General features: G+C 44.0%; 1 protein-coding gene across 1 annotated transcript in view; it reads right to left on the bottom strand.

The window, feature by feature from the left end:
- Positions 1-2999: 2999 nt before the first annotated feature.
- MRPS6 (mitochondrial ribosomal protein S6) overlaps positions 3000-17510 on the bottom strand; it is a 112619-nt gene continuing 98108 nt past the window's right edge. Inside the window, exon 3 of the mRNA XM_069202494.1 lies at positions 3000-3303. Within this exon, the coding sequence (XP_069058595.1) occupies positions 3120-3303 (184 nt within the window). The 3' untranslated portion in view covers positions 3000-3119. The remainder of the gene's footprint in view (positions 3304-17510) is intronic.

Here is a 17510-nt window from a genome sequence, read left to right as displayed (position 1 = left end):
GTGCTGGGTTCAGGTGGTCCAACTGGCCCTTGGAATCACTCTGGTAATCCTGGATTCAAGATTAAGGGGTCCAGGCCTTCATCCAGCAACAAAAACTGAGATGTTGCGGCCCCTTGTGGGGGGAGAGGGTGGTGCTTGGGCCATTTTTTTTATTAATACCGCTGGTCATGAGGTATCCAGCAAGGCCTTGTATGATCCATTGGGATCCAACGCAGGCCCTATGGGCTGTGAGACCCCATTTAAAAAAAAATGTAAAACATGGAAAATGTATGGTTGGGTGCAGGGTCAGCAGCCAACCCCACATCATGTGTGGTCAAGGGTGTTGACTGGCCAAACTGTGGCCAACCCCACGCTGCACACAGCCTTGGTCTGTGCTCGGTGGTGGGGAAGGGTGGTTGCCTGTGGGGGTGTTGGGTAGCACAGGACCTGGACTCAACCCAGGTCATGCAGCCAACCCCACATCACTCACAGCGAGGGGGGAGGGCCTCCCACAGTGGGTTCAGCATAGGGTCTGGCTACAGGCCAGGTCCTCTAATCGACCAACTGCAACTGAAAATGATCAAAAGGCATGCTTAGTAAGGAAATTGGGCGAATATGGAAAAGGAAAACAGAAATTCACTGAAAAAAACACAAGAACGAAAGTTAAAGTGATGCTATAGTTAGATATGTGTTGGACCGGACTGTCTTAGGGTCTCCCCTAAAAGTTGTGCCTTCCTCCTCCATTTTTGCTGATCTCATTTTTGTTGGCCTTAGGACTGTGTGCACGTTACCACTGCTAACCATTGCTAAAGTGCTTGTGCTCTCTCCTTAAAACATGGTAAAACTGGCTTACACCCAACTGGCACATTTTATTTACTGTAAGCCCCTAGTAATGTGGTCCATCATGTACCCAGAGCCTGTAAATTAAATGCTACTAGTGGGCCTGCACCACCCAATTTAAGGTGCCCTGTAAATATGTTTCAGGACTGCTATTGAAGCATGTGGGTGCATTTTAAAACTACCATTTCAACCTGGCAAGGTAAATCTACTGTCAGGCCCACATGTCAAATTTTTAGTGTACGTCACCCCTTAGGATAGGCCCTACACAGCCTACGGGGCAGTCTGCAAGGTACTTAAAAAGGTGGACATATGCATTTAAGTTTTAAAAATCCAAATAGTAAAAAACGCTTACATTTATTTTTCACTACTGTGAGGCCACCCTCTCCCATAGAATAACACTGGGTTAACTTATTACATTTCATAAGTAATACATTTCAATTGGGAGCAGGTAGGAATGTTCATTTTGGTGCCTAAAGATTTGTACTTTGAGCCCTCTTTAACAGTTATGTTGGATTTTAAGTCACCATTCCGAAAATGGCACTTTTAGAAAGTTGGTATTTTCTTGTCATAACCATTTGGCACTTTCAGCCTGTATCCAGGGTGCCATGACTAGATGTAGCTGGCAGTTGGTGTTTGTATATTCCTCCCAGACAGTGAGACAAAGGGGAGATATGTGTTGTCAGGATGGGCGTCTCTTTCATGATTTGGGGGAGGGGAGGGCAGCTGTCACCTACCACACTTGCACATCACAAAGACTCTACCTCAGCTAACTCACAAAAGGTTTGAAACTATTGTTTCTGCCTCCAGACAAGCTGGGACCAGGGCAGGGAGGCAGGAACTTCGATCCGCTTCTGCAGGAGGAAAACTCCAGAACCTTCTCCTACTTCAAGGCTGGCACCAAATATATATATTGGACCCACAGACCCAAGTCATCATTACAACTTCTGGAAGACTGAGGAATGATGTGCTGCTCTGCTGTAAGAAGGGCTGCTACTCTGCTTCCCTGCTACTCTTCTACCGTGCTTCGTGAGTGATAAGTACTGGACCTGTATCTTGAACCCCACACCACCACAGACTCTTCAAGGGTTAGTTGGCAGGCCTCCTGATCAGAGCCTAAGGAATAGAAAAGGTTTCAACCACCTAGAACCCAGCAACTAGATGCTGTCTGCTGCGAGTCTTGCCCCCCAAGTGGTGCCACCCCAAGTCCTGGACCCTTTGAGGTGGGCCTGAAGGTGCTTTGCCAGCCCAGCTGTGGTCCTGTGAGAAGAACCGATGCAGTTTGATGCATCTCCTCACAGCCGGACCAGAACTGCTGTTGCGCGACACATCCCTGATGCAAGACCTCGCATTGCAGCCCGCAGCTTCCTCTGAACAGCTGCAGCTCAACCCATCCTTGATGCAGGCCTACGCACCACAAGCTCCTCATCAACGGCATCCTCAACGACACAGAAGTCTGCATCACAGCCCCATCTCTTCCTCTGACACTGACGTATCCTCGATGTGGAATTTCACAACACCCCATAACAAGGATTTAAGGTACTTTGTTCGGTGAGCCTAACTTGGTCCTTTTATACAGCCAGATCTCCATTGCAGTCGGCCTCAATTTGTGACTTTGCCCTGGTTCAGCACAACCAGATAACAGTTTTTATCTAAATCTTTAAAATTGCACATCTACGGTTCTTATTAGATTTTTTGGGTTTCAAATAACTTATTAAAGTCCATAGTCTATACTCTATTTTCTAAATTGGTGTGGGATTTTTCTTGTGTGTGTTTTCATTTTATTACTGTTTGAAGTGCTGCATAAATACTTTACACATTGCCTCAACGTTAAGCCTGGCCGCTTGTGGCAAGCTACCAGAGGGTTAAGCGAGGGTTAATTTGGTGTACAACACTGAAGAAACAATACCCAAGAGGTCCTTTATATAACACGCACCCCTCTACCCAAAATGCAACATAATTCAACACTAGAATAAATTAACAGGAACATACATAAAATTTTAATTTGCGATGAAAAGTTTTAATCTACTCAATCTACTCTGAAGACAGATGGTGATACGCACTTTGCTGAATATTGTTCATATAGTAATGTAGTAGCATTACACATCCCACCAAACGCACACAATGACCAGCCAGTAGCTAAAAAATGTTTGTCATATTCATGATTTAAGAGGAATACACCATTGTTGTGCATGTTTTTTATTCTGAAAGCACATTTTTCACAGTTTATTTAAAAAAGATATTACAAGAAGGTAAGTCCCCAGAAATGGCTATCCAGAAGATGCATCATGGAGGGCAGGTATTCATTTCTTCTTCCCATACAACTTCGCGGCATAGTCAACAGGGACCATACCCAAACATTCCGTTTCTGATTTTTGGGTATCCTGCTTTATGACTGTAGGCCGGATCACATCAATGTCACGTGCTAGGTGGTCCAACACACTTGGGATGATTGTAGGGGGTGCATTAAAGTCCACAAGAAAATATCTGCATGGAAACATAATGTGTCACAAATGCTGTTACTTCAAGGTAAAGGGTGCGCAATGATTCCCAGAAATACTACTTACACTAACCTGAAGCTCTACCTGTGTCTCAAGCAGTAAGTAATTGTTGCTACAAAACCTGAATACCAGTATTAAACACATAAACATATCATTCATGTTACATGTTCAGTTATGTAATATAAGAGATGACGAGCAACACTGCTCACGTAAACACATAAATGATGACCTTTTGTAAACCACTTTTAAAAAGCTGTTCTACAATTAGAATATGAAATCACAATTATGATGCAAAAATGTTATGTACCTTTGTTTCAAATGTTACTACATAGAAGAAAAATACAAATACTCAAAGCATACCCCTGGTGTGGTATGGTACAGTATGGATGGGATGATACCATCTGATATTAAAATAGGAGCACTAGATTGTGGTTGACTTTGAATGTCCTCTAATTGCTTTGTCTATGTTTACATGGATGTGCAAGAGTGTGCAATCTAAAAGATGCCTTGAAGTAAATGCAATTGATGGCTGAGGTGGGCTGATTCATTCAATTACTTTGCGTGACGTAGTGGGGGAGCATATTGTGAGTAACAATTGAGCAGCCCAATGGATAAAGATCAGGCCTTGAAAAATCTACTTGCCCACTTGCTATGGAGAGTCATATTTTATTAGGGCAAGCTATTTTTAGGACCTACTCACCCCTTCTTGCAAGTTGACAAAGAACAAGTGTTCTATTCAATTAGAAAGTAAAGGAGCAATAAAGAAGACTCCAAATCTTGTTCTTGTCACATCTGTTCTGCCTTCGTAGATAGAGGTCAAAAGTCGGTTTATCTTCCTACAATTATTTTTCCTACTGACAGCAGAGTTCTAGGATTTTTTAAGGTGAACTGTCTGACCTGCTGTACAAAGTGTGTGAAATTAAAGGCTGTAGATTGTCAGGTTTTTCCTAGCACACATAATTTAAATAACTAAGTCAACTGTATAAACATTTCAAAATATATTTCAGTAGTTGTGAAAGACCATTTTTTGTACTTCTGAGTGATAAAGAACTATTTTAATAGGATGAAAACAAATCTGAACACTTTACTTGGTGATGTGCAAATGATAAATATTCTTCTGGAAACCCAATCTTCACAAGTTACTGTTGGTACACTACATCAGTTTTATCAGTAAAGCTGCAAGGTTTTTGGACATTTCTTGGAAATGTACTGTCTGTGAATGACAGTGTGCTACCATATCATGCTTTAGTAATATATTTATTAAAACTGAGTATATAAACAAACTGAAAAATACTCATGCCCTTATGGCAATGCTATTAGTAATATAATAGGCAAGTCACGGATCACGTGTACCCTATATGTGGGCTAGATTTTTATTATAGATGAAGCAAACATTTTGTTTATTTAATCAAACAAAATAGTTTTTTTGTACAGCAGAAATGCTAAACTCACATACTTGAAGGTGTACTCATGAGAATAAAGATAAAGGCGACTCTGTAAAATAAAATATTGGCCTAGGATCACACAATTTGAGATCCGTTTACGGGTCAAGTACATAACAGTGAGGTTGAGTAGACTATTCAAGTTACTTGACAGGCAGGTCTAGTAATATTTTTATGATTTTTCGAGGCCTGACTAATAGCCGTTTATACGTATATGTTTGTTATTAATTTCTTCGAAAGCACCTGGCTGGCAACTTTGAATAAAGGTCTTGATTACTATGGAAACACTTGTGATGATATTCTATAAATATATTGTGATGATATTCTATAAAGTACTAGCAGTCATTAGTAAATGAAAGCTCCATCAAACTTATTCTTAGCAAACTGTTTTTTAAGTGCAGCTATTTGCCAATAATTGCATTTGCAAATATTAAAGGGCACCACCCTATGCTATATGATGTGGTAAAGATAAAGCAAAATATCAATCTCAGTGAAGCAACTCACTTGATAAAGATATTTAACCACTTGGGTGCCCAGGACGAGGTGATCTCGCCCTCGTCTGAGACCACCTCGTCCTGCTATAGGCCCCCGGGGGGAGCGCTAGCGCTCCCCCCGTTGGCCAGGCACCCCCCTTTCCTGGGCAGGGATGGAAGGGGAAATCGCTTCCCCTACCACCCCCTCCCCGTGACCCCCTGTGGTGTCTGATGATGTCAGCAGAAGCCTTCCCTTCGGCGCTGGAAGCTCAGCTTCCAGCGCCCAATCTAAGGAGAAATGCTTTGCATTTCTCCTCCGATCACATGGAGGGGGCAGAGAAGCATGAGAGGAGAGGAAAGGCCTTTCCTCTCCTTTCAGGCTTCTCTGAGCATTTCTGCTGCCCGATCGCATCAGCAGAAATGCCACTAGACACCAGGGAATTTTTTTCTTTTTTATTTAGTTGACAAGGAGAGCGGCCCCTTGGGCAAGGGCCGCTCCCCAGGGGGACAAATAATTTTACGGCTGTTTCTGCCCCCGGGGGTGGAGGGGGCAGAAACCCCCTAGGCATTTTTTTTTTGTTTGTTTTTTTTTGTGGGGAGCAACCCCTTAGGCAAGGGTCACTCTCCTGGGGGCAAAACTAATTCTAGGCCGTTTCTGATCTGCCTATTTCTATTAGGCTAATCTGCCCCCAAGGGGAGCAGAAACCACTAGACACCAGGGTTTAGTTTTTTTTGCGCCAATTTCACGCAAGGGGAGAGACCGCTTAGGCCGATGGGGGCAGAAACCACTAGACACCAGGGATTTTTATTGTTTGCGAAAATTTCACGCAAGGGGAGCGACTTCTTAGGCAAGGGTCGTTCCCCTGGGGGGCAAATTTGTTTTAGGCCATTTCTGCCCTCCTTGGGGGCAGATCGGCCTATTGTAATTAGGCTGGTCTGCCCCCGGGTGGCAGAAACCTCTAGGCACAAGGGATTTTTTTTTTTTTGTTTTGTTTTATTTTTTTATATGTGGGGAGAGACCCCTTAGGCAAGGGTCGCTCCCCTGGGGGCAAAATTATCTTTGGGCCATTTCTGCCCCCATTGGGGACAGATCGGCTTATTTTTATTAGGCTTATCTGCCTCCAAGGGGGGCAGAATCCACTAGGCACCAGGGATTTTTTTTTTGTGCCAATTTCACGCAAGGGGAGAGACCCCTTAGGCCGATGGGGGCAGAAACCACTAGACACCAGGGATTTTTATTTTTTTGCGAAAATTTCACGCAAGGGGAGCGTCTTCTTAGGCAAGGGTCGTTCGCCTGGGGGGCAAATTTATTTTAGGCCATTTCTGCCCCCCTTGGGGGCAGAGCGTCCTATTTTTATTAGGCCGATCTGCCTCCAAGGGGGGCAGAATCCACTAGGCACCAGGGATTTTTTTTTCACCAATTTCACGCAAGGGGAGAGACCCCTTAAGCAAGGGTTGCTCCCCTTGGGGGGCAAAATTTATTTTAGGTCATTTCTGCTCCCCCTGAGGGCAGATCGGCCTATTTCTACAGGGATTAGTGTGTGTGTTTTGTCGGGGGGGCAGCCCCTTGGGCAAGGGTCACTCCCCATGGCGGCACATTATTGTTGGCCATATCTGCCCCCCTTGGGGGCAGATCGGCTTATTTTTGGAAGGCTCATCAGAGACCAGGGAAGATTTTTTTTCAAAATGAGAGGGTGGGGCCATACCCCCACCGCAAATAAATGGGGCCAAATTTGTTCTGCCCACCAGTGGGCAGATGGGGCAATTACCCCGATCCACACCCTGGGGAGCAGGAAGTCTACTAAATGCCAGGGAATCAAAAAAAAATAAAAAAATTGTGGGGTGGTGGCTGCCAACCAGTATGGGCATGGTTATGCCCCCACCCCAACTGAAGGGGGTAACAGTCTTTCAGCTCTCCCCAGCACACTAAAACATCTTATCCCACGGCAAGCAAGTAGACATTTGATTATTTGGGGTTTTGGTTTTACATTTGGGCCATGAGAGCTTGGCTAACTCTCAAAATCGTCCCACTTGGAATGGTGAGGGATGCACTTTCTGGACTTTGGGACGCTGCCATGTAGAAAAATCCACAAGACCTAAACACATCTGAAAACTAAACATCTGGGTGAGTCCAGGGTGGTGTGCTTCACATGCACCCCGCACCATTTTCTTACTCACAATGTCCTGAAAACCTCCAACTTTGCTGGAAATCACACATTTTTCCCACATTTTTGTGATGAAACCTACCAGAATCTGCAGGAATCCACAAAATTCCTACCACCCAGCATTGTATCATTCATACCGATGGAAATTCTGCCCCACTTGCCCGCCTAAAATTTTTTTTTTCAAACTGCCCTTTTGGACCCGCTTTGGTTCCCCCTCAATGTTGACATGTTTTTGGCTCTTCCCTGTCACAGGCACTTGGCCCACCTACACAAGTGAGGTATCATTTTTACTGGGAGACTGAGGGGAATGTTGGGTGGTAGGAAATTTGTCCCGGTGCGGTGATCCCACACAGAAATGTGGGAAACTTTTGATTTTTTTTTTAGCTAAATTTGAGGTTTGCTGAGGATTCTGGGTAAGAAAACACTGGGGTATCCACCCAAGTCACACCTCCCTGGACTCCCTTGGGTGCCTAGTTTTCAGAAATGTCTGGGTTTGGTAGGTTTCCCTGTATGGCTGCTGAGCCCAGGACCAAAAACGCAGGTGCCCCCCGCAAAAACAGGTAGTTTTGTATTTGATAATTTTGATGTGTCCAGATAGTGTTTTGGGGCATTTCCTTTCGTGGGCACTGGGCCTACCCACACAAGTGAGGTACCATTCTCATTGGAAGACTTGGGGGAACACTGGGTGGAAGGACATTTGTGAATCCTCTCAGATTCCAGAACTTTCTGTCACCAAAATGTGAGGAAAATGTGTTTCTTTGGCCAAATGTTGATGTTTGCAAAGGATTCTGGATAACAGAACCTGGTGAGAGCCCCACAAGTCACCCCATCTTGGATTCCCCTAGGTGTCTAGTTTTCAAAAATGTGCATGTTTAGTAGGTTTCCCTAGGTGCAGGCTGAGCTGGAGGCCAAAATCTACAGCTAGGCACTTTGCAAAAAACACGTCAGTTTTCAAAGTAAAAATGTGATGTGTCCATGTTGTGTTTTGGGGCATTTCCCGTCGCAGGCGCTAGGCCTACCCACACAAGTGAGGTACCATTTTTATCGGCAGACTTGGGGGAACGCTGGGTGGAAGGAAATTTGTGGCTGCTCTCAGATTCCAGAACTTTCTGTCACCGAAATGTGAGGAAAATGTGTTTCTTTGGCCAAATGTTGAGGTTTGCAAAGGATTCTGGGTAACAGAACCTGGTGAGAGCCCCACAAGTCACCCCATCTTGGATTTCCCTATGTGTCTAGTTTTCAAAAATGTGCAGGTTTGGTAGGTTTTCCTAGGTGCCCGCTGAGCTGGAGGCCAAAATCTACAGCTATGCACTTTGCAAAAAAACATGTCAGTTTTCAATGTAAAAATGTGATGTGTCCATGTTGTGTTTTGGGCCATTTCTTGTCTAGGGCGCTAGGCCTACCCACAAAAGTGAGGTATCAATTTTAATTGGCCGACTTGGGGGAACATAGAATAGCAAAACAAGTGTTATTGCCCCTTGTCTTTCTCTACATTTTATCCTTCCAAATATAAGATAGTGTATGAAAAAAGACGTCTATTTGAGAAATGCCCTGTAATTCACATGCTAGTATTGGCACCCCAGGATTCAGAGATGTGCAAATAACCACTGCTCCTCAACACCTGATCTTGTGCCCATTTTGGAAATACAAAGGTTTTCTTGATACCTATTTTTTACTCTTTATATTTTAGCAAATGAATTGCTGTATACCCGCTATAAAATGAAAACCCACTGCAAGGTGCAGCTCATTTATTGGCTCTGGGTACCTAGGGTTCTTGATGAAATTACAAGCCCTATATATCTCCTGAACCAGAAGAGTCCAGATGACGTAATGGTATATTGCTTTCAAAAATATGACATTGCAGGAAAAAGTTACAGAGTAAAACGTAGAGAGAAATGGCTGTTTTTTACCTCAATTTCAATATTTTTTTATTTCAGTTGTTATTTTCTGTATTCAAGTCTGCCTATTCCTGAAAGCTGGGAAGCTGGAAATTTTAGCACCGGAAACCCTTTGTTGATGCCATTTTCAGGGAAAAAAAACACAAGCCTCTGCAGCCCTTCTTTCCCATTTGTTTTTTAAAAAACGAATTTTTCACTGTATTTTGGCTATTTTCTTGGCCTCCTTCAGGGCAACCCACAAAGTCTTGGTACCTCTAGATTCCCTAGGATGTTGGAAAAAAAGGATGCAAATTTCGCGTGGGTAGCTTATGTGGACAAAAAGTTCTGAGGGCCTAAGAGCGCCCTGCCCCAAATAGCCAAAAAAAGGTCTGGCACCTGAGGGGGAAAAGGCCTGGCAGCGAAGGGGTTAATGAAAGACACATTATTATGATATATATATATTTTTTTTCCCCCCAATAAAAAACAAAGGTGAGTTATAGCTAGGAAAACTTAATTTATGATTTCTATACAAACCCAACTTAAACTACACAAAGCTTAGAAATTGAAAAGTTATAGGTATGGAGTGGCTTGGAGTGGCATACAGTAGAGTGGTGTAGAGTACAGTGACAGAGTGCACTGGCATAGTGGTGCAGACCAAAGAACAGTGGTGCAGAGTAGAGGAATAGTGCAGTGTAGAGTGGCGTACAGTAGAGTGATGCACTACGAAGTGGGGTAGAGTGAAGCAGCATAGAGTAGAGTGGTGTGAAGTGGGGTTGACTTGAGTAGTGTACAGTACAGTGGCGTAGAGTACAGTGCAGTGGCACAGATTAGAGTGGTACAGATTAGAGTGCAGTGGTGTAGAGTGGTGCTGAGTACAGTACAGTGGCATACAGAGAAGCTGGGTAGAAAGAAGTGGGGTAGAGTGGCATAGAGTAGAGTAGCGTACAGTAAAGAGGTGTAGACTGCAGTAAAGTGGAGTATAGTGCAGTGGCGTAGAGTGCAATAGAGTACGGTGAAGTAGAAAGTTGTAGAATAGAGTGGAGCATAGTGGCGTAGAATAGAGTGGCATAGAGTACAGTAGTGTGGAGCCGAGTGGCTTAGAATGAAGTGGGTTACAGTGAAGTGGTGTAGAGTGAAGTGGGGCTGTGAGAAGTGAGATAGAACAAAGTGAAGTGGAGTGCTGTAGAGTGAAGTGGGTTGTAGTGAAGTGGGGTAGAGTAGAAGGGCATGCAGTAAGGTGTCATACAGCAGACTAAGAGTGAAATGGGGTAGAGTAGATTAGAGTACAGTGGCATGGAGTGTAATAGAGTGGCTTCAAGTGGCGTAGAGAAGAGTGATGAAGAGGACAGTGGCGCAGAGTGCAGTGGTGTAGAGAAGAGTGCTGTACAGTTCCGTAGCACAGATTGAAATGGGGTAGACTGAAGTGGGCTAGAGTAGTGGGGTAGAGTTGAGTTGAGTGGCAGAGTGTGTAGCAGTGCAGAGCAGAGTGCAGTGGCGTAGAGATTACAGTAGAGTTGAGTGGTGTAGAGCGCAGTGGCTAAGAGTGGAGTGGTGTAAAGTAGACTGGCATACAGCCAAGTGGGGCTGAGTAGAGTGTGGAAGAGTACAGTTGGGTAGATGTCTCATATGGTTTTATAGCATAGAGTGGAGTGGAGTACAGTGGCTTTGAGTGGTGTACAGTGCTCTGGTGTAGCGTGCAATGGCATAAAGTGGTGTGGAGTGGCGTAGAGTAGAGTACCATAGAGTGGAGTAGATCGTGTTGAAACTGGTTAAACTGATTTTCCATTAAGAATATTTTTGGAAAATATTAGCATGCATCAACACATTTTACTAAAGGATGCTTCAAAGATATTGTACCTAAACTTTCACAGTATTTAAGCAAAACTTTTTTTTCCTAGTTGTATTGTTTTGTGAACATTTAATTTTGAAAGCAAAGAATCATCAATCTTGCTTTCAAGCTTCTGTAAATATTTGCATCTAATCAGCAAGCATTCTGGGAGCATTATACTTAGCCTCATACTGTTAAACTTTGCAAACATGTGTACACATTTTTTACTGGAACCACTGTCAATAGTGCAGTCCGAGCCTACCACGTTTATTTACAGCTCTTGCCCATTTAATAAAGGCTTTGCATTAATAAACCATAAATACAAGTTTGAACAGCATTAACATACAGACACAAATATGAGCTAAACTTCAGACAATTCCTTTCCCTGTTCCATAATGTGCTACTGTAAACTAGAGGCCAAAGGGTTTGTGCTGCAGGGTGGTGGGCCTAACAGGTGTGGAAAAGTAAAAGAACAGACAATTAGTGCACCCTGTGGCACCTTATATGGTTCCATGACATCATGACCAGGGCAGACTTCAGGGAGGTGAAACCAATGTAGCTGCACCTTCCTCTAAGTTCAGGAGTAGGGGAGGCTGAGTTGCGGAGGCACTGTGTTAGGAAGAGTCCGGCAGTAGTGCAGAGGGTTAATATGCCTACTGCAAAGAACATGTACTATGATGATCATAGAACTGTATTTATGTGTATAGCTCAGTGGTTTACTGCTTTTGTCAAAGACATCCTTTTGTTACTTGCAGTTCATAAATTACTATCTTAATATAGCACACTGACCTATGAACTGCCATTAAAGTGGTCCATGCAATCTGCATGGTATAGTTAAAACTACGTTTTCCCCAGTCTTTCATTATCTTAATGCTGCTAAAAATTGTTTGCTTGGATGAAAATACATTCTTATTAGTAAAGCCAATGTCAACTATTGTGATACATTTTAAATCCTAGACTTGTGCTTCTCCAAACCAAACACTCTCGACATATACTGCCTACTAGTATGGATGGAATGTGATTTCTATATCTCATGGTCTTATGTAGCATTTCAAATTGGCTGATTTACAAACATAGGATTCATTCTCTCTGTATAATGTGTGTGTGATGTAAAGTGCTCTGACATTCTACACTGGTGAGTATGAGGGGCTATGGAGAGATGAGGGCCACTGCTGGAGAGTGGCAGTGAGGGGATCTGTGAAGAAGATCACTGGGGGTGGGGAGAGGGGACATGGGGGAGAGGTATGAGGTTCTGAGAAAGGTTGCCTTACCAGGTTCCACAAGGACTAACGCCGGCCCTGATCATAACACTGGAAGAGCCAGAGTTGAAATAGTGCCATGGTCCCACTTGCTGTCCTGGGAGAGCTAATTTGTAAAACGTTATTGTTGTGGGACTTGCTTAGGCCTTACCAGTTCCAGTTAGTGTCAGGGAGAGGAATTATCAGGTGAGTAATCTGTGGATAGGAGCACCCAGGGCCCACTGGTTTTGAATTAGTATAACCTTAGGACGCAGTTTAAACACCCAAGAATGACTAAAAAATATAAACAAGCATTTGCAATGCAATGGGTCTCGTGTCTGCTCGAGTTAGAGCCATTAGCGTTGTAAATTACTAACTGGACTTTTCTTGCCACACAAACTGAAAATAAAAAGTAAAACGTTTCACATAAGCGAGCTAATTCAAAGCGCCGCTGTGAGCGTGAAGGAGGCTTGCAGGCAAACGTACAATTATCCATGTAACAGGGTCGATGGCCATGCTGCAACACAACCACCCCAAGGAGGGACAAACGCAAAGCATGAAAAATTAAAAGAAATAATTTTTGACGGGCAAGCCCATGAAAGAGTGATAGTGATGGGCGGGCGTGGTTAAAAGTCCAGAAACATACCAACAGGTCAGAAAAGCAGCGCGCACTGCTATGCTCAACCTAAAAAAGGACTAAGAATGCAAAGAAAAAAAGACCGAACTGGCCACGTGCACTTCTTTTTAGATTTATGTCCACATGTGATCAGACAACATGTTGTAATTCACATGGGCCAATGCCCTATCCAGTGGTTCCCAACCTTTTGACTTCTGTGGACCCCCACTTTATCATTACTGGAACCCAGGGACCCCACTGAATCATTATTGGAATCCGGGGACCCCCCGCTAAGTCATTACTGAAAGCTGGGGACCTAATCTATTAATATTTAATTTTCTAAGCAGTCGCAGACCCCCTGAGGAGGCTTTGCAGACCCTCCGGAGTCCCTGGACCACAGGTTGGGAACCACTGCCCTATACCAATTGCTGTGGTGGGTGGAAGCAAAATGTGAATGGCAGATAATTAAGAGGTCTGTCCCAAAGATCCTGTACGTATTATTTATATACATGTACTTTTAGGTGGGGAATTGACCAAGGCCTTTTGATTTTACTAAAGATATGTTATAAACTATACTTAGTAACACAGGCTTTCAGTGAGCCCTCTTCATCCAATGGTCTGTTGTTGTGCCACTCACATTTTCCTTCCTCCCATTGCAGCAGGCGCACTTGGTCAGCCCACTTTAGCAATTGATTAATTTCACCGTGAGTGACGGCATTCAGCTTTTTCACATGGAGTACAAAGCACTCACAAAGTACTTCCCTACAAAGACATTGTGTGCTTTTTGGGACCAAAAAATACGTTTTTGCTTTTATGGAATGTGTTTACTTTTGTATGTCAGAGTCCTTGCAGGTCCCACAACGATTAAGTTTACAAAATAAATGACAAACTAAAACAAGCATTGGAAAAAAACAAAAAGCCTGGCAGCTCGCTGCAGACCTATTGCCTTTGTCAATGCTTGTATATTATTTTCACTACAGTCGGCTGGAGAGAGAGCTAAAGCGATATCTAAGCCAGGGACATTAAAAGTAAATGTCCTCCCACGGCACCCGTTCACCTCTCCAGAGGTGCAACCCTTTCATTCTGTAGGAAACAGACCGGAGATTGAACTGTGGCGTGGCTGCATACACCCAGACAGCTTGTCGTGGCTTAGACCCAGTGTTCTAGTCTCTTTCTGTGGTGGAATGTTAATACTTGCAAAGTGGATGCTGATCACCGGAGAAGTGGGGCCATTGCTGTAAAGATCTTTCAACCTGTTGACCAACAAACCCACACAAGACATAGGCATGCATGAGGGTTTATGATCTCCTGAAACCCAGTTGACAGACCAAGTATGAGGCGTTTGTAGTGAGAGGTCTTCAGACAGATGGAAATTCTGTGGCAACGCAGAGAGGTACTCTGTGGCCTACGAGCGCAAAATAAACATAACCAAATATTTTGATGCATAGGAAAGCTGAAACTGGTGCAGCCATTCAGATTGCGTAGAATGGTGACAATAACCGCAGGCCCTCCATCATTAACTATTACTCGCTATTAGTTGCCCTTCTCTTCATAATGTGCCTTTGGCTCGACGTCAAAATCGGCCAATTTACAGTCATCATTGTTAACGTTCTCGGTAAATGGTATTTCTCAACTGCCCTCCCCTTCCAGCAAGTCTCCGATGGGGTGTGTAGACACGTTGCTCCCCTTCGTACTCCTCCCTGCTTTGTTCACTTTGTGTACGAGTGAAAGTCCGCATCATCAGCATCCACAGAAGGCTTGGTGTTTTGTTTTTCGCCTCCCACCACCTACATGTATTTTATCATGCCAGGCTTCGAGCGAGAGCCTTCCCCTGGTGTCTCTTTCAAAGCAGTGGAAATTTCCACAACGCTGATAAGTCGCGGCGGGTGGGGGGTGGGGTTGGCATAGAGGGAGATGAGGAAGCCGAGATGCCACCGCATATCTAGGCGGGTGCTCGCTTTTGTAAACGCGCGCCACCTTTTAATATCTGCAAATACACGGAACGATAATTCGGCACTCTAACATAAAAGCTTTCACATCGAGAGGGTGCAAAATACGTCAATGCAGTGCTTAGACACGGCAGCCATACACGGCAGCTCACTTAAGCACTTTTAGATTTTACAGTACATGGGCACTTTACACTGTAAGCAGTGATGGATCTGGAGTGTATGAATGCCGGAGTTGAGGTGGGCATGGGAAGAAAGCGTTGTAAGCCGGGCAAAGCATCCGACGGGGTCCTATTTTGAGCCCCGTGTGGCTGAGCGCGCTTCTGCTTTCGCTCCCAGCAATGATGTCACGCAGCGGAGGAGGATGGCTGGTAAAATTCCACTCATTCAGCCACCAGCGAACTGCGCAGTGTTTTTTTTTTCAGATGCAGGAACGGGAACCCCCTTATCTAGTCATTTGATACTTTCAAGGCTGGCTAAAGGGTGGGGGAAAAACGGTAGCCTGTTTTTCAAAAATAACCGCTTGATGATGGCTTTATTATACCCTGTAACCTATCAGGGCAAAACATGTGCCTATAATAAAACGACTTTGTACCAAGGCATATCAGATAGAAACTTATTTTACTTGGAATTCAAGGTGCGAGTAAAGATAGGCAACTTGATTACAGTTTTCCCCAGCAACATTAATTTGTACTTGTAAATGTACGCATGCTCCCTATTCATTTTTCCCTACCACGGTGCACAAACAGAGGCTCACAGAATAAGAGCCATGATGTACAAAAACACTTGTGTTTCACAAAATGACAGGGTTTGTGACCAGGGTTTTGTGTAGTAAACCCATAAGAAATCGCTATTTGGAAGTGGTGTGTTTAGGGCGTGCCAATAGAGATTCCTTAAGGTATGTGTCAATGTTTTGCGACCAAATCTAGGCGCATAGCAATGAACTTTTATTGATGTCGCAAACAACTTGGTAATCTATTTGCAATGGGAACGAGCCCCCTTGGCACCTTTCCTCTTTGCATTTTCTTTTTAAGTTTGTTGTGGAGGAGACAGTAAACGTGGGACAACTATCAACTCTCACACAAACAAACAAAAAAGTTACTTTTTAAATGCACACCCATTTCCTTTAAGGAAAATAGACTGGATACTGACCCCACCAGGCTCCATTCTTGTGATGGTATTCAATACTAGTAAGTCGCAATTTGCAACCTACCGCATGAAGATTGATGAGGTAGGTCGTATCAAGATCTACTACATTTAACAAATGTTGTGAACTGACCTACAAGTACATGGGTCAGTTTGCAAAATTCCTTTCCATTTGCAAAAGTCAGTGTGCAATTTGTGACCACTTTTTGCGAATGGAAACTTTGCATATTGGACCCTAAGTAGCAGAAATACTGTTTAGACCTTCTTATGATATTCCGAAAGGAGCTATGTGCACCAGAGAGGGTGGTAAGATATTTTGTTTTTTAAAATTCTGGCAAATGTCAATTTTTCAAAATATTAAGCCTAACTTAACCTCTACCATCCTTTGCTAAAGCTACAACCTAGCTTCCTCATTTCATTGAGGCATGGTTCCCCTTCCCCTTCCTCTGAGCTGGGGATTCTTCTGATCATCCATTACAGCAAAAGTATCCATTACCTGTTAAGTGCTAGGCTCTTATTGAACCTTGCCCTATTTGCAGGGTTAGCCCCAAACATTTTGCCTTCTTCCTCCTTTTTTCTGACTTGTTTTGGTTAGTTGTAGGATCCTGGGCAATTTGCCACTGGTTACCAGTGGTAAAGTGCCAAAAGTGCTTATGCGCTCAGTCTAAAATGTATTGGTGATTGGTTTATCCATGACTGGCATATGATTTACTAGTAAGTCCCTAGTATAGTGCCCCAGGTGTGCCCAGGGCCCGAATTTCAAATGCTACTAATGTGCATGCAGCACTGATTGCTGTGCTACTCATGTGGGTGGCACAAACATGCAGTGCCTGTGTGTGCAGTTTTACACTGCCATGTCGACCTGGCAAGTGCACCCACTTGCCATGCTCAAACCTGCCCGTCACCCCAAAGGTAGGCCCAAGACATCCCCATGGGCAGGGTGCAGTGTATTTAAAAGGCAGGACATGTACTGGTGTGTTTTACGTGTTCGGATAGTGAAATACTGCTAAATTTGTTTGTCATCTCTGCAAGGACTATCTCTCCCACAGGGTAACATGGGGACTGCCTTGAAATATCTTTTAAGTGCAGTTTCCCATTGGAAGCAGCAGAGATATGGAGTTTGTGGTTTCTGAACTCACAATTTAAAAATACATCTTTTGGTGAAGTTGTTTTTTTTAATTGTACGGTTGAAAATTACACTTTTAGAAAGTGGGCATTTTCTTGCTTAACCATTCTGTGCCTTTGCCTGTCTGTGGAATACATGTCTGGGGCAGGATGACAGGTGGACTGTTTGTGCATTCCCTCAAGACTGTCACACAAAGGGAGCTGAAGTGAGTCCTGCATCTCCCGATGGCCCATCACCAGGCTGATGGGTGTACCTGAGGTAGAGTGGTGGGAGGAGCTGACCCTTGCACCTGAATAGGGCTGTGCCTGGCCTCACACAAAGTAGTCTCCAACCCCC

This window comes from Pleurodeles waltl, chromosome 8 (genome assembly GCF_031143425.1).
Source record: "Pleurodeles waltl isolate 20211129_DDA chromosome 8, aPleWal1.hap1.20221129, whole genome shotgun sequence".
NCBI classification, from domain to species: Eukaryota; Metazoa; Chordata; class Amphibia; order Caudata; family Salamandridae; genus Pleurodeles; species Pleurodeles waltl.
This window is presented reverse-complemented; position numbering and strand designations above follow the sequence as displayed.